The following is a 21,425-nucleotide window of genomic DNA, read 5'->3' on the forward strand; positions in this document are numbered from 1 at the left end:
ATAATAAGATATAATAATAATAATAATAAAAAGAAATATAACAAAAAGAGAGAGAAATAAAACCCAAGACAAGTGATGCACAGTGCAATTGCTCACCACCTGCTGACCGATGCCCCAGCAGCGATCCGCCCCTCCTGGCCAATTCCCCCCAGTTTATACACCAAGCATGACGCTCTATGGTATGGAATATCCCTTTGGATAGTTCGGGTCAGCTGTCCTGACCATGCTCCCTCCCAGCTTCTTGTGCACCTGCTTTGCTGGCAGAGCATGGGAAACTGAAAAATCCTTAACTTGAGATAAGTGCTCCTTAGCAACAACTAAAACATCAGTGTGTTATCAACATTATTCTCACACTGAATACAAAACACAGCACTGTACCAGCTACTGGGAAGAAAATTATCTCAGTCAAAACCAGGACACACTAACACTCAGAAAGCAAGATGAGTGACAGATGTAAAGTTTGAGTAGACAGTCCCATAAAATGCATGACTTGATGCTGAATAGTATCACCAACTTAAAGCATGGAATTATGACCCCCTAATTCTGCTCATTATCATCCTCAACATTAACATCACTAGCATCTATTTTTATTTGGAAGAAACCCCACTATCTAGTATTTTTTGTGATGCTATGGTATAGGGTATTGCAAATGTGTATATTTTTACATGAATCAAACAACATGATTTTAACATATTCATGAACAAGATTGGTCAAGCTGTATGGTCAGGACGTACTGTTTGTAAACGTATGTTTTGTTTTTTGAAACTTGCCGGATTCAGATACAAAATGCTTTTCATTTGTATGCATATTTGCAGGAAGGACTTGTTTAACTTTTTCAGCACATAGTCATTTTGTTTGTTAACACCTTTATTATGACAGAAGGGTTATAATATAGTGTTACAAAGGTATGCAGTGCCTACAAAACACATGCAAGGTATTTTCTTCCATCAACAATGTTGCTATAAGAGGACACAAAAATGTTGTGTCATTTTCCATCTTACCTGCTACAAGGAAAAACTGATTTGTGCGTGTAGATCAGAATAGTTTACTGCTTTCTTAATGACACATAATTAACTAGTAGTGAACTATACATTCAAGTTGACTCCTTCCATGTTATGAAAGTCTCCATAGTTCCCCAACCACTGTTGAATCTGGCTGGTAGTCGTCTTCCTTTTTACTGTGATCCTTTTGGGACGAACACCTTCTTGGACAGTTTTTTCTCAGATACACACACACTGCAAGCTCTCACATTTCTATCTTAACAGATGTTGTGATCCAAGTTATTTGCCAAGGGCGGGCCATGTGAACACCCCCACATCTCACTTGTGTTATGAACTTCAGTGATTTCCAACTTTTGGTGTTATATAGCATTACTCAGACTCTGACCTTAAAATACTTTTCTCATGATCAGACCTCCCAAGAGATATAGAGGAGCTTGAAGCAAGAAGGAAGACAGGGAAGAAAGGCTACAGAAGAGACGGGATCCTATAAAGTGACCATCTTGGTGGGACCAAAAGCAACAAACATAGCAGTAAGACTGTACAGGTACAGCAAGATCAACCAATCATTATTTGATTGCTGTCTGATGTGCAAGAGATGTTGAAGGTGAAGTAGAAAAGAATGGAAAGATTCAGAAGTATGAAAATGTGGACTTCAACAGCATCATGGGGAGACACTGTCATTGGAAACTGATCAGCTGATAACCTCTAGTTTGTCAAATGATTAAAATATTATCCCACTGACTCGAGGTGAAAAAATGCAGCCTTATGCAGATGCCAAGAAGAAGAAAGATATATTAGCCATTTCTGTCTTGGGTTATAGCAGTAAGAGATTTATACTCTTTTGGGATAGGTGTAAAGCAGCTGAGCTATGAAAGCCTGAATGTCTTTCATGGAATTATTTTGCTTATGTTTTCCTCTTTTCTAGTGGAATTCAGTTCTGTCTTCAGAGACAGCAACTGACAATGCCTTACTGAGATATAATAAGCTTTTTAGCCACACCAGGTTTGTTACCTTTATCCATCCCTCCAACCCAAGCAGTAACAGTTTAATCTCTTCTACCAGTACAGGGTACTAAATTTATAGAATTGATTTCAAGCTAGAGATACTGTGAGTAATTAGTTATAAACTTCAGAATTGCACAAAACCAACATGAGATAAAAGACCTAAAATGCTTGACTTTTTAAGACAACTGCTGTCTGAATGATTTAAACAAAATGATCCTCACTGTTAAATATTTTTTTTAAATTGAACAACTCTGTAAATAAAAATACAGGCTTTTGTTTGAAGTTACAATGTTCATTTTAGTAACAATGTGTAATTTTTGTTGTTAGAGGCATTTTCATAATGTGGGAAAGAGAATAAAACTCTTTTCTGCTGCAGTAATACCATCTCCAAAAGGTGATTTTGAGAAAATGTTCTAAGAAATAGCTATTTATTGCTGGTTTGTTTTTAAAAAGTTGGTTTAATTGTTCAATACACTTAGAAAGTTACACTTGTCTTAACAGTGAAGGAACAGACCTACCCAGGAGGAACAACAGCTTCCCTGATATTTGATGAGTTATGAGATATTTATGTGGGAAATAAATAAGATATGTATGTGGAAAATTATATAGATCTTTATGTTTCAAAAATCTGTACCTTATTCCATTAAAAAATGCTTTTTTATTTGTGTTTCTACATACTTTGTAAATTCTCTTGAGTCTCCTCTTAGTGCCTTTGACTTCACAAACCTTGATGTAACAACAGTAAATCAGAAAAGCCCATGCCCTTTCCTCTCTCTCCTCCAGGTGCACCCGCAACTCACTGGGTAGTGCTGTGAGGAAATTCCAGAGGTAAACTTCCAGTTTAAGAGCTGAGAAACTGGAGGTGGTTTACCCCATTATTTCAGGGAGCAGGTGCACAAAGCCCTGCGTGAGTCTGTTGCGCTGTTTCCAGTGCCCACCCTGACTTTCTGAGGAGGGGGTTTGTCGTGCCTGTCCAGCACCGTGCTCTGCCAGGTCCAGGTCCATGCACTCTGCAAGAGGTTGATGCTAGCAGCAAGACAACCTGCTGCGGAGCATGCCCACCTTTTGCTTGAAGAGGCGGCTCCCACTCAGCACGAATGACAGCAGGTCCAGACAGCTAAGGGCAGTCAGACTTAAAAAAACTTCATTGTAGCTTTCTAACTGGTCAAAGTCATTCACATGCTGTATGTAGTAGGCCCTAAAGAGGTGATAGGGAAGGAAGCAAATTATGATGACACAGATGAAAATCAGGTTTTTCACTTGGGCCCAAAACTCTTGGTGTGACCAGAGGGAGGTGGAAAGTCTCCTTGCCACTTTTACCAGGATGAAAACCTGCAGGCCCAAGAGGACACAAGTAACGCAGGCGACAGATACAATTATGGTGTAGTTCAGGGCTTTCACACTCTCCTGCTGTAGTTCTTTGTGGAACTGAAAGCATGTTGTATCATTGTATGAGCCTGAGCGTCCGTATTCAAAGAACAAGACTGGCACTACAAAGACCATGACAAAGACCCACACGGCAGCGCTTGCTGCAATGGCGTGTAGCTTCCTGTAAAACTCCACCTTGTCCTTCCATTGAAAGAAGATGAGCCACCGGATCACCAGCGTGATCACGTAGAATAGGAAGGTCAGGTACATGTGGATGTGCACCATTGCACTCACCACTTTGCAAAGTGTCATCTTGAATACCCACTTCTTGTTGACATAGTAGTGCAGGCGGAAGGGCACTGTGAAGAGAAGGAGGCTGTGCACAACGACCAGGTTAATGATGGCTGTTGTGGTCACGGACAGAGTGTTCATCTTGACCAGCACAAATGACATTGTGATGGACCCGATCCCACCTCCAGCAAAGGCAACTGAGTAGGAAGTAATCAGTATGGCACTCATGGTGCTGCTGTGAGTGAAGGAAGAGGAGGGGTCACTGCTGTTCCCATTCTCTTCAGTCATGTTCCTGAAATCTTCCTTGTACATATTCTAGAAATGAAGGAATACATAAGGTTTAAGATAAGGTAGGAATGAGAGGGCCCACCTGAAAAGCCAGCAGATATTTCCACCTGGATCTTGCTCCCTGTGTTATTAATTCTCCTCTCTTCTGAGCATCTGCATCCTTTTGCAGTGAAGATCAGAGATATTGTTCAAAGTCTGCTACTCATTCATCAGTTTATTTGCAACACAAATCTGCCCTTACCAGAGCCAGATAATAACCATATGTTGCTCTATCAAAGTTACAAATTTTGTTTGTTACTGAGAGCTGAGTTTTGCACACATTACAGTCAACTCCTTCTCCATGGACAGTTTATCTAAGGGATTAAACACCATGGATACCCAAGCTCCATGGAGATCCTGCTCAGATCCTGCCAGACCGAGTAGCGTGGGCAGTGCTGTCCTGGTGCTCAAGGCCATTTCACATCAATATGTGGTAATCGGGTGTTACAAAATGGGCTGTTAGAAAACATTAGGAAATGACATCCTGGGTTAGTACAAATAAGCCTGCTTGGCCCGAGCTGAGGCTAGATGAAAGTTAAGAGCAAGTTAATAAATAAGCTATATATTTTTAATATAATACTATTTCAAATAGGGATTACATATAATTCTTGTAATTCTAAATGTAACCTGGTAGGATTTTTAAGTACTACAAGATCATGTGGGAGGGGAAGAGTTCAGGTAGGGTGTTATCCCAAAGCATGTTTGCATCGGTGAAAGTATCAAGAGGATGTCCATGCTACAGTCACAGAAAAGAAGCGGGGAAAATTGAACAGTGCTGAGCTCTGTACTATCCTAGATATACTGTTACTGCTACCCAAAGTATAATTTAAAACTGACTCTGGTATATCATCCATTTCACCAGTGAATCCCACAACACAAGAGGGGGTTTTCTCCTGACTGATATTTTGCAATTTTTTTTTTTTAATACTGCAGTGCTGTTAATTTCACAAAGTAGTTCCTCTATCTCTTTGTATGAGTGATGAGTTTATTTTCATTTTTAGGCAGCACATACTGTCCGAAGTTTGGAGGGGAAAAAAGTTCTTTAGCAGTTCTCTCTTTTGTGGAAAAGAGGAAATACCTGTAACGGTTTTATAAACAGGTTTCTCTCACAGTGAGGAATGAATATCTGTAATGCATCTCAGATACTTTTTGTGGCTTCTTAGCAATATTTCTAAGTATTCACCTCTACAGTAATTGAGATCTCTTTATATATTGAAAAGTCAGTTATTCTCTAGCTATTCCAATGCATCTAAGACTCCAGGTATTTTACTGTAATCAACATAAATATAAATGTCATATCTCAAATTGATGTGTTGGTTGTTGGCACTTACTGACCTTTTCTGTTTGAAACTGCATTTCAGAGTTACATGGACAACCAATTCCAGTGCATTATGAGAAGTAAAATGGGTTGCAACAAAAGAGCTTTTTCTCAAAAGTTCTACTGATTGACACACAGCAGCTCTTGCATCAGAAACCATGTAAGTTCCTTCCAGTTGTGTTCTTGTTTCTGAGATGTTGTGTTTCAGCCTTACAATCGTGCAAACCAAAAGCTATTAGCTGTTCATCAGTTTTGCCAGGTTGTTAAGCTTTAATTTGAAAAGACGTCTCTAAAAAGTGGGATTATCGCACTGTTTTAATTTAAAATGCATATTTAAAGTGCCACAGACCTAAAGGCAACACGCTGGAAATGCGGGCTGATGTGAGCGGCCCCAGCAGCAAGGCTATGCTTGGAGTGGAAGGACCCCTCACAGTCACCCTTCAGATCCTGGCAGTGAAACGTGAACTGAAGGCAGTAAGGAACAGATAAGTAGAAGTCAGATAACTGATATTTTCTTCAGACATTCCTATTAAGGGGACAGCCAGAGACCTATTTCTGTCTGCAAATAAGCAACTGAGACACTCAAATGAAGGTTTCTGCAGAATTTTGTGGTCATTGCTAAATTCCTTCATTATAAGATTCTGCAGGAAATGTCATTTTCATTAATCTTCCAAAAAAAAAGTTACCAGCAGCTATGATATGAGATTATTAGCTCCCAAATACTACAGGCGCCCCACTGAAGTATCATTGCATGATGAATACAGAGTGTACCATGACACAGGGTGTGTTTCACAGAGGAAACAGTGCTTTCCGGTGAAATGAGGTTTCCTATTGTACTTATGTTCACACAGTTATAACCTACTGGCCTGAAATACAACTAACAAGTCCTTTGTCCAGAATTTAACAGGAGACACATGAAATGAGAATGAATGCAGGTCTTACTGAACCTTACTGGAAACATGAGCTATAGAAGTTTCCAAGAGCTGGAAAATATCTCACAGCAGAGGAGGAACAACAGAAGAGACCACTGAGAGTGGTATCAAGCTATCTAAGAAATTATCTTCCCCCACGCTGCTTAGCCCCTTGCCGATGTCAGCTGGTGTAAGTCTACAAAGCTGTAACAACATTGCTTCAGTACTGAATCCAACCTGCTTTAAACTAGCTTTTTAAACTATCTGATCATTACCTTGCATTTTACAGAGTGGCTGTACCCTGGTCACAGTGTTACAGTTCAGTCTCATTCCTTCTTGCCTCCTCCCCACACACCCCCTGGCCTCAATGTCTGCAGCACCAAGGAGCTCCTTCAGGATGGGACTTTTCCTCATCCAGGCAGCTTCCCCTCATGCACATTAATGTTAGGTCTTGATATCTGTGAGAATGGAAGGAGTGCAGAGAGGACTTAAATCATTGAGCATCAAAGGCAGAGTTTCTCCTCAAGGAGATGTTCTTGTTTCTGTGCCTTCCTACCCCCTCTAGCTACTGCCAGTTCAGTGATATTGGAGCAAGGTTTGATCTTCTTATGTGCTGAGCCTCTCATCACTTGGCTAAATTTCTGCTGGACATGCGTTTTGAACAGCCATGAGGTAACAATGGGCAACCACTTCATTTGAATGCCATAGCAGTTAAAGAAACATCTGCTGGTGCCAAGGGCTTGGGGCAATTGCCAAAATAGCTGTGTTTCATTTTGACAAAGGAGGTAGATTGCCAAGAGGCCAGATGCTGGGTTCTTTCAGAAATATGAACCACAAAAAGATTTTCGTGCACTCAGGATTCATCAGTTATCAGTGTGGATAAGGCTATGACATTCATTTCCTGTGACTTTCTGTGCAACACAGTCCATGGGATTTCCCTGGAGGATGGCTCTCTTCAGGCCAGAGCACGTCACTTACTTACAAAAATGATTTGGCCTCTGCCAAAATTTTCCCAGTAAAGGAATATTCATTCCAACCTTCAGGAACTTGTTTCTTTTTTATTTTACTGTTAATTATCCTACTGTTTAAAAAAAAAAAAAAAGTGAACCATATTTCTAGACAGAATTTGTACAACCTCAGCTTCCAGGCATAGTATGTGCTTCTGATTGTGCCTTCAGATTTAAAAACCCTTTGTCAAATTTTGGTTTTCCCTATAGATACCTGGAGATAAGTAGAGATAAGAGACAGAAGATACTTATTTTCTTTTTATCCCAGTCATACTTGTGGCTCTTCACTGAACTGCCTCCATCAGCATTGTGCTCCTATTTGATTCTTAGATGAACAGCTTTGCATTTGGCAGTGGTAAAATGCATGTTGCTAGTTTGCACCTGACTCAGCAATCCAGATCACCCTGTCACTGGCTTGTATCCTTCATCGCTTACTCTTTTCCCAACTAGGTTCATCAGTCACCATTATGTTACATCAACATTACATCAACTTATTAAAAAAAACCAAAAACCTCATTTGTCAAAAACAATGACACTCTTCAAATCTCTGCCAAACAGTGAGCTCTACTCTCTGTAAAACAAGTGTTTGCAAAATTTATCCCACCATATAAGTCTGCTGAGGGACTGGCATGCTTCATACAGATGTTCATGTGTTCCGACAGTTGGGTTCTGCAGAAGAAGCATTTGCAGCCTGAATGCACCCAACTGAGAAGTTTCATTTGAATTTGGAGAGGAAAAAAGTTCAATTCAAATGAAAGATTTCTATTTTTGACAGACTTAATAAAATGGAAAAATTAGTGTTTGTCAGAACTGACATTTCTGCATTAAACTAGACTAGGTGCAAAGTACAAATATTACTTAACAAAAGTCTGTTTAAAATGCATTTGTTTCACAAACATCTTCATTTAGTCTCAGAGATGCTTTCTGTTGAGAGCATTGTAATTGCTTTTCGATTTGCTCTAATTTCATGTCGTGTTATCATAATACAGTTTATGCCACTAGATTAGAATATTTGCAGAATTCTCTTAATTTCAAAATAACCACACACACCTGAAGTTTGACATATAAACATCTACTTAAAGGAAAACATTACAAATTAAAAATATGAAATATCAAATGTGTGTTTACATTTAGATATTGACTATTTTCAAACAACTTTTAGTGATTCTTCTAACTCATTCGCTAGCTTATTGAGTCATGTCTTGCAGGCTGTGTCATTATACTGATCCTTTTTAGTTTAAATTCAGTCTATTGAAGAACAAATGGGATGGAAAGACATGTTGAGTTAGTCCTGTTTATTTGAGATTTTCACTGTTTTTACACAAAAATTGAAATCATGGAACCTTCCTAAAAATAATTATTTACCATCCTAGCTGTATCTTATCAAAGAGAACAAACTTACCCTTCTGGTCTTTACAGAGATTGGATGATATCAAATACACACACAAAGATGGATGAAAACAAAATTAGTTGCCTCCCAATTTTAGGAGGCAGTGTAGAACTACAGGATAGCAATATGAAAAAGGATGAAACAATGTTTTCTTGCAGTAGGAAATTGCGAATAACAATGATGAAAACACTTGTACAGAAAACCTTTAAAAACTGCTAGAAACAAAACTACTAGACAATTAGATACTTTTTTTTCCCCTAAAGTTGCAAATATTGTTTTAAAAGCATTGCAAACCAAGGCTTTTGTTCATTCTGTATATACCTACAGATTAGAGTTTACCTCCACTCTTCAAGTGTTGTTGGCTCTTCATTTTATGTAAGCTCCAAGAACAAAAAGCAAAATGCCTGATATTTTAAAGAGTCATTGCCTTACTTACTTCTTTGAGCCTATGATGAAAAATCAACCATGATTGCCCTACGTGAGGGCAGGGCTGCCCATAAGCATACAACCTCAGGAAGATTTTTAGTTGCATCACAGGATCTCCTAATTTGCAGCTATTTCTTAGCCATAGGAGGTCTTCAAAGCCTCCCATTTCTGAACAGTTACATTCTTCTATTGCCTAAAATGGTCAAGTCTACACAGAGATGTAAGCCCCACAGATCACAAAAACACTCGTTTGGAAAGGTTATTCCCCAGAATGGAAGGAATCATTTGAAAGAGTGTTTTGAGAAAACAGGGTAAGACAGGAGCAAAATATGATCTATATCATAACTAATGAAGTGTGGGTTTAGTTATGGTTAAAGTATCATCAAAGTGTAAGGGATGAAACAAAGCTCACCCTAAAGCCCAGCACCATCCCTCAGCCCTGCTTTTTGTTGAGATTGTAGCTCAGCATCTGGATCTTGGGTCTCGGTGCCATTGCTACACCTGTAGGGTGCTAGCAGAATGAAACTAGGAGATTTGATCAAAAAAATATTAGCCATGTCAGTATCAAAGGCTCATCAGTGGCGATGGTTGCTGTGTGGTGTGTGTGGTAAAAGATGTCTTACTGCAGGACTGAGTCTCTGTGAGGAGTCTGTGCAAGGTCAGTTTTGCCCTCCTGCAGGCTTAACTCATTTCTGTCAGAACACACAGTTATATTTGAGTAAAAGTTTTGAAAGCAACGGTATTAACATTCAACATTTACATCTAATCTTACATAAGAACATTTTAACTGACTACATCCTGTTGCTTCACATTTGGTTAAAAAAACACAAGGGATGTACACAATGTGAAGTACTGTGGTACTTCACAACAGACTGGTATGTGATGGAGATTCTCTTTTTGCATTTTGCAATTTTACCAGCACCTAACACCTAAAGAGCTGTTCAGACAATATTAAAAAGTGATCATAATAATAATGCTTAGCTCTTACCTAGTACCTTTTTGCAGTTGATCTCAAAGCATACATATCATTGTTCCCATGCTACAGCTAAAAAGCTGAAACCTCTATGGCAAAGCCAGATATAAAGCTAAGATATCCTTAAATCAAGTCCTGTGCCTTCTCAAGTTAGTCATGTTGTCTTGGCTTCTTGTAGATCTTGTTCTAGAATGAATACATCCCAGTTAATAGTGGGAAGAAAGCCAAGATATCTTAAAGACTTGTAGGTAGCATCTGAGTGTGGGATTTTTTTTAAAGTTATATCATACTGTTGATACATATAATAAGTTAATATATACAAAAAGTTAATACATGTTAATATGTATAATACTGTTGGTATATATTTTTGATACATAAAGTAATTATACAAGTTATATAATATTGTATATTGCACATAAGTTATATAATATTTTTGATAAATAACAATGTAGTTTTCCCAAGCTTTTGCAGTTGACTTCTTTCTATATGTTTGCATTCTGCAAATCTTCAATCCTTGCACTGACCCAGGATTAAAACAAATATTGAAATACCAGAGTCTGGTCTGGGACAGACATCCTAATTATCTTTGTTTGTCTCTAAGCTGTAGTTAGTATCAAGATCTAGACAGGTATAGAAAGCTTAATACACGTGATTGCAATTCATTTTCCCTGCTGAACTGATGCGATTTTGTCCAAGATTTAGAAACAACATGTATAATCTCTGGAATATGTTTCTCTCACTGCTGTTCAAAGAATAGATTCCAGATTGGTATGTTTGTATTTGCACCAGTAATGTACTGAGCTGGTGGCAGAATGTGATTATTTTAGAACACCACACACCAACTGAATTTAAACACAGGTACTAGAGAGGCACTTATTTTGTAAGTTTTGAGTAATCACTGATGGTCGTGGCAATACTCCAAAATCTAGAAGTATGATAATGAGTTTGCACAGTACCATTGTATCATCTAGATCAGTCCTTCATCTAGTTTAAATTTGCATTATAGCATCAGTTTCTGGGCCAAGGCTGTTTAATAATAGTTGAAAGCCTGGCCTAGATTTCAAGGGCTACTTGTCCTGAGAGTAGCATCAAGACTCCTTTACTCTGGATTACATGAAAGGTCCTTGAGAAAAGAGAACTGTGTCCTTTATGGCCAGGCATACTACATGATGTTAGTGATTCTTCAGCTGTTCCGAACTCGGAGATGTGCACAGAATAACCATGGCAACCCAGGTGTTTTAGTTTTCTACATTTATTGCGCCAGGACTCAAGGATTTGGAGTGCTGATTCAGAAGTGGACCAGACAGGGTGCTAAGAGGTATGCAGGTGTGATGGTTGGGTCTTCTGGAAAACTACTCCTCGCTTTCACTTAATTAGGTGGCAGAAAGCAAAGAATAAGGTCCACCTGAACACCTTAAAGTCACTGTGCGTAACCTGACTTTTAGTTAGTTAAGGGTAAAGCTGGAGTAACACTCCTGAAAACTCCGAGCTGATGGTGGTAGCAGAGAATCAGGCCCCAGAGGGGTCTCTAAACCTGCAATTGCTAATGGTGAGTTTTGAAATATTCCCCAAAGTGAGAGGGACAGTGTCCTGGTTTAACCAGGATAGGGTTAAGTTTCCCCAACAGTGGGGGGGAGCTCTAGCCGGGTTATTCAGATACCATGCCGTTATTCAGATACCATGCGGACGTCACATCCTGGCACGTCACATTTTTTCCTGGCACGGGAGCGCGGTGCACTCGTGGTCTTGTACATCGTGCTTCAAACTGCTGTATTTGGTAGCTATTTTGCTCTGTTCATTGCTATCACTATTACTGTTATTGTTATTGTTGTTGTTGGTTGTGTTGCTATTGCACTGTTGTATTAAACCTTTCCTTATTTCAGTCTCGGGGCTTTGTATTTCACTCCCTTTGTGGGGGAGGGACAGCGGCCGCGTGGTCTCAGACCCCGGCAGGGGCTAAACCACCACAGACAGTTACCTGAATAAATCAGATTTTCTGGACAGTTGATCAGACTTCTGCCAGGCAGAAAACTCTGTTGGAAGTAACAAAGTATTCCTTAATTATATAACTTTCTTTTACACTGGAAGTGCTAGAACCTGCTCCTCATTACATTCATGAAAGAATCAGGACTTGAATTATTGAAAAACTACTGCAATGCTGGTTACTAGCCTTCTTTGTTCCTTGTATATATTCAGACCCATCACATAAACTTCATTTATATTAATAAATGTAAGCCTGTTTATACCAGCCAAGGCATTGTCCATTAGTTGTATATTAGTCTTACAGTAAGACATGAGCCTGATTCTCCTCTCTAGCATACAATTCTAATACTGTCCAGTTCCAGTTTCACAAGTGACACCTCTGATTGAGTCTGGTGAGACAGCAGATCAAGGCCCTGTTTCTTCAATTTTCCCTTTGATTTGTGCCTGAATATAAAAGAGCCGGTTGCAACTACGGCACGAAGACAGGCTCCTCTGAAACTGCCTTTCAAAATCCTGCAGTAGAAATACCAGGAGGCTGGTCAGATTAAACAAGGTTCAGTTTCTTGCCAACTGATCTGAGGTAATCTATCCTTTCCTAAGATGGGGAAAATCCCATGTTGCCGTGTATGTTTGACTGTGAAAGAGATGGTTTTAGTAGATGTACCTGTGGACTCACCAACACCAAGGGTTGGTCACCAGTTCCTTGGGCCTTTTCTTAGGATGGGTCAGAGAAGTGTCCTCAAGCAAGGACAGTGTCTGCTTCCTAGGTAAGAGGATGAGATACAGGGAGAGCATCATCCACTACATCTTGTGCTCCTTATGCAAAGCCCAGATCTGCTCAGAGTCCCTCCCAGTACCAGCTATGGGCCTGGTCCTAGTATGTAAGACTGGCTGGATCAGTTATTAAGCTGTGATTGTGACAAGATGAATTGCAATTTATCATTAAGTAAAAGTTCCAACTGCTAACATGAATAGCTGAAAGGCAGAATGTAGTTAGAGTGAGTAACTTTTAGCTGCTATCAACAAAATCATATTTTTCACTCATATTTCGAATGTGCCTTACTATTTCAAGCACCTGAATAGAAAGGCATTAACCAACTACAAAAGCAAAACTGTTCTATATCAATAACAGCCAAAAACATTTTGTAGATAATAGGTTTCTTAAAATGTCTCTATCTGGGTTATGAAGTAGTTGTGATTTGTGGCTGTCACCCAGGCTGTGCAAGGCATCCTATGAGTGAGAAATATTGCCTGTGACACATCTGAAAGAACATTTTGGAAAAATATAGGGAGGAAAATGTGACTTGCAATTCCTCGCTTCACACATCTTTTCACAGCAGAGATATAAATTCAAGTTCATCTGAAAAGTGGAAATACATCTGGTGGCCTCTTCCTAGCTGCCTTTTCTAATTTAGGAGGAAAAAATACCCACGTTGCAAGTTACTATCCCTGGGCATTTTTACTCAGAATAAATTTCCTTAAAAATACCTGAGTCAGAGTGGTGTGGAGAAAGTCTGTCTATCTCATTACCTTTCCTTCCTTTGGAAGCACCAAAATTGCACCTCATTCCATACTGAAGTATAGCATATCAATAAAACCACATCAAATTTCTATTCAGCTCTTATCATAACACAGATCTTTCAACAGAAAAGTACTGGAAACAAAACCTAAATCCACATCAAAATCTTCTGTACTTTTTTAAAAGTGTGTGGGGGAGGAATCGCAAATCTAGAAAACAACTGTTCTAACACTAATAATTTGCCCACATTTCCCTGTACGTACTTCTGTTTTCTACTGGCACTCTGCTTTGGCCTCAGTGGTTGCCACTGAGGATGGGAGGAGCAATCAGAACCCCGTACAAAAGATATCTGTTCAGACCGCAGTCTAAATGGACCTTTTTGAAAAGGTGTCTTATTTATTTTTAACAGCTGCACATTTCCAGCAGTCTATCACCAACTTTAATATCAACTTGTTCTGCAGGATTTTACTAGTTCGCATCTGTCGCATGCCAGTAGGCTTTTCAGTAGATATGCCTTTCATCAGGAATCCAGCACAGCAATTCACTCATTATCAGAGCTTGTTCTCACCAGGATAAAAAAAATGGAGCGGGGTCCTGATTGACAAGGAGATACATTACTCCTGCCATAAGGATGACATTAGACAGCAGAGAATGAAATCATATATGTGGTACCATGCCACTCCTATATGCATATATGCCTTTCCCTTCACCTAAAAAGACAGTGCTTATCCTAAAATTTGTTTGAACTCCATACTAGCCTCTCACTAATTGCCTGCTGAGGCAGGCAGCATGTTATAAAGAAGAATATAATTTTTAAAAAGATTACAACACAAGTCTATTTTTACTCGCCCTCAAAATGTTCACTGCAATTGCTAATACTGTTTTATTCTCAGACTGTTTACTTCATTTGATTTCTGACTGCAGAGGTAATACAAACTCTATCACCAGATGCGTGGAAAAAATCGCTTTACTAATGATCACTTTCATGCTGAATATACACATACAGATATTTATGAAATTTAGTATGCTAAAATGTATTGTCTGTGTTGGCAGAGGAACAAATCTCCCTTCATTAGTCTAAGAGTGTCTGCCTAGGAGCAGTACAGAAAGCAAAGCTTATTACCAGTACTGCTAGATTAATAACAAAGATGTTTTCCTACCTCAGCACAATGAAATACATGACTTTGCTACTACAGTTAGACAGGAATTCAGGGCTCCTTCTATTTTTTTTCAGAAATGGGGAATTTACTGCAAGGGAATTGTTCCACACTGCATTCATTAAGTACCTTGATTTGCAAGAGTCTTTCCTGATCAGCACAGCTAAAGACTGCATAATAGAATGAGGCGCTGTATGCATGCAAGTGTTCTGTTACATCAAATATTTTGGGCTGAAATGGTTCATTTTGCTGTTAAATCTGGAGGTTTCTATTCTGAGCTAATGATAAACATTTGTGTTAAATTAAGATCTTCAGTGCATTTGCCAAAGTGTGAAGCTAATGGTGTCAGGAATAAGCTCACTATTGATGCATTTTTTAAGGCGTTTGCCTATTTGAAGTTCAGCTGAAACATTTAAGGATGCAACTAGAGATTCCAGGTAGGAGCAGCTTTAAAATCACCTACAATAAGGGCTGCGGTTCTGGGCTGCGGGAAGAGTATCCACACCTGCCCTTTGTCTCACCGTCCTCCTAACTTGCTTTCTCTTAGCCTCTCTCCCCATTTTGTTGACACAGGACTCCCCAGAAAATCCTGGACCATGCTGCTTGTAGCCACAATGCTGTTTTGCTAATCCAAATCTGCTTATTTAGTTTTGGAGTACCCTGTGCTGTGGTGTTGCACAGGACAGCATGCCACTGGGCTCCTGTTCTTGGTTGGTCTTTAGACCTCTCTATAAAAAATAGAATATAAAACAATAAACTATCAATTAGCTTCCCTGCCTAACTTCCTTCTTTTCGTTTCGTCCAGGTTATTTGATGTTCTGTACATCTTTCTGATCACTGGAAAGAATAAGTGCCAAATATTTTACATCATTATTCACTAAAGCTCTTACGAGCTCTTCTTAGCTGAAGACAGATTGGCAGGACTTTCCTGCATGATATTATGATCCCTATATGATAGATGTGTAGGAAAAAAAAAAAAAAAGGTAAAATCCACCTGGAGTCAGTGGAGCATGGTGGAGAGAAGCCCAAAATAGCACCAACGTAAATTGGTACAACAGTGCGTGGTGTAGGAGATACCCTGTGCAGATATGAGCTCTGATCCCAAAGCAGAATAGCCACAGCAGGGCAGTGACGTGCCCTTTAGCTTCTCAACAGGATTTGTTAGACTGGCCATAGCAATGTGCCTTTTATTGCTCCTGGTTCTCAAGATAGCACATTAAGCACTAATTCAAATACATCTTCACAGAAAAGATATCCCCAAAATAGCTTTCCTGTTATTAGTGATGTTAAGAATTTGGGGAGATTAATAAAATAAAGCACACAGTTAATATGTTTAACTGCGCTATTGAAGTGGAAATGAGGAGTATCAACTCACTGAGGAGAGATTCCCATTGCTAGCTTTCTTTTCTGCCTGCACAATCAAATCAGGATCATCACTGAAAGTGATTCAATGATTTCTACAGCCCTCATGGTGAGAGATCTCACCATTTGCTGCTAAGTACCAGTAGTACAATGAAAAGTGCAGGTAAAGCAATGCCTACTGAGTATCCATTCCAGATTTTCCTTATACCTCTTATTTTGGCTAAAAGTCTTTTCCCCTTAATTTCACTTAAGAAGAAAGGTTTCACTCTGTTCAGTGAGCTGACAATAAAATAATGAATTCTGTACCAAAAGCTATCTCCACTTATCTGATTCAGTTTTCCGTAGTCAAGTTACTGGGCATCTGAGCTCATTTCGTTCCCAACCTAAGATTATCCTTACATGAACTTAATTTCAGCTGTGTACCAGAGATCTCTTCTAGGTTAAGAGGAATTCGATTAATCTGGTGAGACGTGCCAGCATTATATTTTTTTATGCGTTTTTTGAAGTATTTTTTCCCTGAACTTTATTGTTTCAGATTCAGAAACAGCCTGCACATGATGCTTTAGCGGTAAAAGAGTAGAATTCATGCAGTCTTTCTGTATGGCATTCGCAAAAGAAGATATGCATGTTACCATGTGAGCCTGAGGTATGCGTGCAATTCAGAATGCAATGCTATACAGGAATATCTACTCTAGCTTTAAATAGGTAGGTAGTGATAAATCTGTGTTGGTGTGACACTCCCTCTGGTCAAATTTATCCCAGTTTTACAGGCTTAGAGGCTGTAGTATTTTCAGCGCTTCAGTTAGCTCTTCCAGAGCTAGTCTTGGTACCTCTGCATGACACTGCAGAAAGCCATGTGTACATCCCAGTTTGTGTCTATTGCGGTTGTTGAATCATAAAAACATCCAAGTCGGCAGGGACCTCTGGAGACTTTAAGGTCAAACCTCCTGTTGAAAGCATGGCCTTAGACTCGGCTATCCAGGGTCCCATCAAACCGAGCCTAGAATATTTCCAGCAAGGGAGATTCTACCACTCCGCATTTGTCAGTGTCTGTCTTGGACCAGGAAGACCAAACCTGGACACAACATCCCAGGTGTGGTCTAACGGGTACTAAGTGGAGTGGAATAAGCACACTCTAGACCTGCTGGCTGTAGTCCTTGACCTGCTGGCTGTACTCTTGCTCATGCAGCCCATGTCAAGGTTTCCTTTCATTGCTGTAAGGGTACGCTGCTGGCGCACATTAAAGCTGCACCCCAGGCAGTCAGACCTTCCAGACACATACATCTCCCCACATCTGCATGGGATTACTCTGTCCCAGGTGCAGGATTTAACAGTTGTCTTTGTTAAACCTCGCAGTTCTTGTTGGCCCAATCTTCCAGCCTGTTGCAGTGTCTCTGGTGGCTCTTCCTTTTAGCATGTCTCTCTCCTCCCCATTTGTTGTCATCTGCAAACTTGCTGTGGGGGTCTTCAATCTTGCTCTCCCAACTTTTTATAAAGACACTGAATGGTATCAGGCTCAGTATTGACCCCCAAGGACCTCCACCTGTGACTAGCTGCTGGTTCAACTTTGAGCCATTAGCCACCACCCTTTCAGCTCAGCTTTTTAGACAATTCCTCATCTATCTTGTGGTCCCTCTGTCCAGTTTGTATCTTTCCAGCTTGTCAACAGGTTATTAAGATGACCATGTCAAATGCCTTGTTAAAATCAAGGTAGATGATGTCTATGGCTCTCTCTTCATCCACTGAGCAAATTGTTTCATCATGGAAGGCAACACAGAATGGCAAATAAAGTCATCACAATGCTCTTTGTAGGATGACAAGTACCTTTCTCCTAAATAAACCACCTTTACATCAACCTCTTCATTGTTTGACAGCCATTGGTCTCAAAATTTCCTTCAAACAATGACAACTATACTGCTGACACCTTATATGCTCAAAATAACCCTGTGAAGCCAAATACCTGGAATGAATCCCTTTTCCTTTCTTCCAAAACCTGCTTGACCTGTTTATCCTTCCCTGTAGAAGGTCAGTGAATGGGAAGAGGCAAGCTCTGAGAAATGCACAGATCTTGCTGGGAGGCCTCATGCCATCTCCTGCAGCAGAAACAAGATCTGCCATTGCTTGCTTCTGCCAGGATGCTGCAGGAAGGAGAGCATTCTCACCACCAAGCCAGAGGCTGCCCAGTGCCTCAGCTTCTGAGATACAAGGCTGGGCGAGATCAAACTGGGCAGGCCCACGTAAAGCTACCCTGACTTATCCACACCAATATATTTGCCACCTTGTAATGTAAATTGAGATATAAAACCTTCCATTAGCTGTGACTGCCTGCAAGACCCAATGATGGTTTGATCTCCGTTCGTGACACCTGTGTCACACTGAGGCTGAACAGAAGCTGCACGTATTTCTGGGACATGAAGTTTAGGGAGGTCCAGTTGATATGGAAGCTGCATTGTGCATGTATAGCAGCCCATGATACAAGAGGCTCCTCTACCTCAACACTAACTTCCTATACAAGATCAGAACCCTCTTTCTTCTCTTCAAGATTCTCTACAGCCTTAGCCTTGTTTTTCAAAGCAGCTACTCCCAGTTTCAGACTGAAGATCATGATGAGTAACTGCACTTCCCAGAGACTCTTTAAGATAAAGATAAAGTGACTGAGATGGTCCCTCTCTGGGAGGGTTCTGGGGCTAAGAACCATGAACTAAGAATGACCACAAAGCTGCAAATTTGGTGCAATCTCTCTATCCACGTTATTGCCTCTCTTACCTCTTAAGGAAATTCATAACACCACATTTATTAAAAAAACCCCACAACAACTTATCAAAATAAAATACTGTGATGCAGAAGTTTCTGCATTTGAGTAAGGAGAAGATCTGTTAAAAAACAATCTGGGGGAGCTCGTTAATATAGTCACTTTATTCAATCTATCTTTGAAAGGTATCCAGATACTTTGTGAAGATCAGCTAGGTGTCATGACAACATCATCATTATATGAATCTATATGTAACAGTAACAGTACTCCAACTATTTTATCCAGTTATTAGTATTGCTAGCCTTTTCACTTATAAAATAGTGAACAGAATTTTCTCACACTCTAGTTGCTTCTCACAATGTACTTGAAAGGCTGGTTCTTTACATACAAAAATGAAGCACAACCCTATAGCATATAATCATGCAACAAATCAAGGCAAAATAGCCATCACAGTTCCTACTGCCCTCAGCATCACTTTTGAATAATGTGTGATTTTTGCAGCAGTTCTTTTAGAAAGATGAGTCTGGTTTTGGCTCACCTGAAGAGCAGCAGATACCTTTTTTTTGGACCAAACATAAACAGCATACTCAAAGGAGCGATGCCTTTCCATGGGTGGTAAGAACACTGGGGAGATTTAAGCTCTCATGCAGTGAGATACTCCTGGACAGCAGCAAGTCTGTGGACAGTTATTGTGGAGTATCTGGTGCCCTTCAAACTTCCCCTGCTGTAAGTTGTTTGTGTGGTTCAACTGTTAATGCTGTCATAAAGATGAGAACTGCAATGGTACTTCCACTTCAAAGTGGAAGGTGAAAAACCAATTTCACTGCTTTCTGTCTTCTCAGTGGAAGGGGCATGGAGCTGTGGGTTCACAACAGGGGGAGGAAAAAGCTGCCACTTGCTACAGAGATAAAACCAACGCACCTGATACATGATCACCCAGCAAAGTTACGGAGTCCAAACAGAACACTGTTGCATAGTTACTCAAATAATATACACGTAGTGACATGGGTCATTTTTGCTATTGTACCTTCTGATCACTTTTCTGTGTCCTCCAGCCACAGCTCTATCTTGTCTGATTTATCTGTATTACTCAGTTCATGCTTTTCTTTTCCCTGATCACTGATAAAGACACTCAGCTGCTCTTTCTGGCTAACGAATGAAAGCTCTGCAGCATCAATAAAATGAAAAAACTTGTCACCCAGGGTTCCTTTGTTGCCTTCCTAATGGCCTCCTGAACATGCTGAGCAACAGGAGAACAGGGATGTAAAATTCAGTATCAGAGCAGATAACCAGTGGCTAAACCAGCTGTCCAAAACCCTTCAAGAAGTGGATGCTAACCCACTCACCAGCCATTCTTGCTGAGCTGTGCAAGTGTCTGAGAGAATCGGGGAAGGTTCCTAAAAGCACCAAAGTGAAGGCAGAGCTGGCAACCCTCTTGTGATCCCCAACATCTGAGGTGATTTTGAAAAATTTCATGAAAGAGTATCAAAGCCTATGAGAAAGCTAGTAGAAGCACTATGAAAATTTCCTTCTTATTCTTTGTTTAAAGATCAGTTGTCAGTAACACTACTCTTGTCTTTATGGTTTACATTTTCTTTTAATCAGTTAGTTTTCAGAAAGGATTATGAAAGTGTGGATGCTATTGTGAAAGGAGCACAGGTGCCCTTCTTGCAACACTGACTCGCAAAATACACTTTTAACTACCTTCTACTTTGCTTCCATAGATTTTACAAAATCTGACATTCGCAACTGCTGCAGTAGAGTAAAAACCTGAAGTAATTTAACTTCCATCCTATAACGATTCCTCCCAGCTTTGCTTTAAGCTTACCTCCCACCAGGAACTGTTAAGCTCCATCCAGATCTGCAGTCTTCTCATTTGAGTTTAATAATATTTTCCTCCTCCTCTCCAAGGTGAGGGGTAAAATATGCCCTTCAGCATGTCTGCCTCCAGTACCTCTGCCAGCACTTACCCACAGACTCTCCAGCAGCATAGCAGGAGACTTGCCTCACTCTGTACAGGTCCCCGACTTTGCAGAGAAGTGCTGCTGAGGAACTGCAACTGCAACCCAGCTCTGTCTGCTTCCTGAAATCTTGCCCACTGCCCAGAAACCACAAACAGATGACAAATGTGATTGGCCCAATTGTTATCATCTCATGTATCTAGTCACGAGTTGGAGAGGACCTCAAGCATCCTCAGGTCCAATCTTTCTTGGCAAAAGCACAGTCTAGACAAGATGGCCCAGCACATTGTCCAGCTGAATCTTAAAAATGTCCAATGTTGGGGAAAGTCTATTGATGTTGATGTGTTTGGGACTTTTATTTGGTTTTGTTCTTGTTCTTTTCAATACATATTAAATATTTCCAGTTATTGCAAAATGTATCTGCTTGTAAGCAGTTACAGGTGTAAGAAAGAAAGAGGACTAATAAGACTGAAAGTGAAAAAGCATAAGAGGGAGTACGCGCTTATAGTCACGTATGTGGATTATATATATATACAAGTATTTCTCTCCTGTGGTACAAAGTCCACTCTGCCCCTTAGCAGCATTTCCTCAGCTGCTCAGATAACACCTGAACATAGTTGAAGCCCTTGCAGGAACTTTCTTCATGATGCAGTGGTAAAATATATGTGATCCTGA

At 40.1% G+C, this 21,425-nt stretch overlaps 1 protein-coding gene across 2 annotated transcripts; it reads right to left on the reverse strand.

The window, feature by feature from the left end:
* Positions 1 to 855: 855 nt before the first annotated feature.
* On the reverse strand, positions 856 to 20,830 carry LOC141953097 (putative G-protein coupled receptor 141). 2 transcript variants are annotated; one of them, XM_074891395.1, is made up of 2 exons: positions 20,760 to 20,830; positions 856 to 3,979 (listed from the first exon to the last, which is right to left on the reverse strand). In XM_074891395.1, exons 1-2 carry the CDS (start codon positions 20,778 to 20,780, stop codon positions 3,032 to 3,034), a joined length of 969 nt encoding a protein of 322 aa, XP_074747496.1. In that variant the 5' UTR covers positions 20,781 to 20,830; the 3' UTR covers positions 856 to 3,031. The 2 variants fall into 2 exon arrangements, with proteins under 2 accessions (XP_074747496.1, XP_074747505.1); XM_074891404.1 differs by lacking the exon at positions 20,760 to 20,830 and adding an exon at positions 10,032 to 10,133.
* Between the last annotated feature and the right edge of the window lie 595 nt (positions 20,831 to 21,425).

The sequence above is a fragment of the Strix uralensis genome, chromosome 1 (assembly GCF_047716275.1).
Source record: "Strix uralensis isolate ZFMK-TIS-50842 chromosome 1, bStrUra1, whole genome shotgun sequence".
Taxonomy (NCBI): Eukaryota; Metazoa; Chordata; class Aves; order Strigiformes; family Strigidae; genus Strix; species Strix uralensis.

Excerpts from the sequence above, each read along its gene's own strand:
- LOC141953097 (XM_074891395.1), bottom strand. The coding sequence starts at position 20,780 with ATGCTGCTGGAGAGTCTGTGG. Across the intron at positions 3,980-20,759 it reads TGCTGCTGGAGAGTCTGTGG|AATATGTACAAGGAAGATTT; the intron begins GTAAGTGCTGGC and ends CTTCATTTCTAG.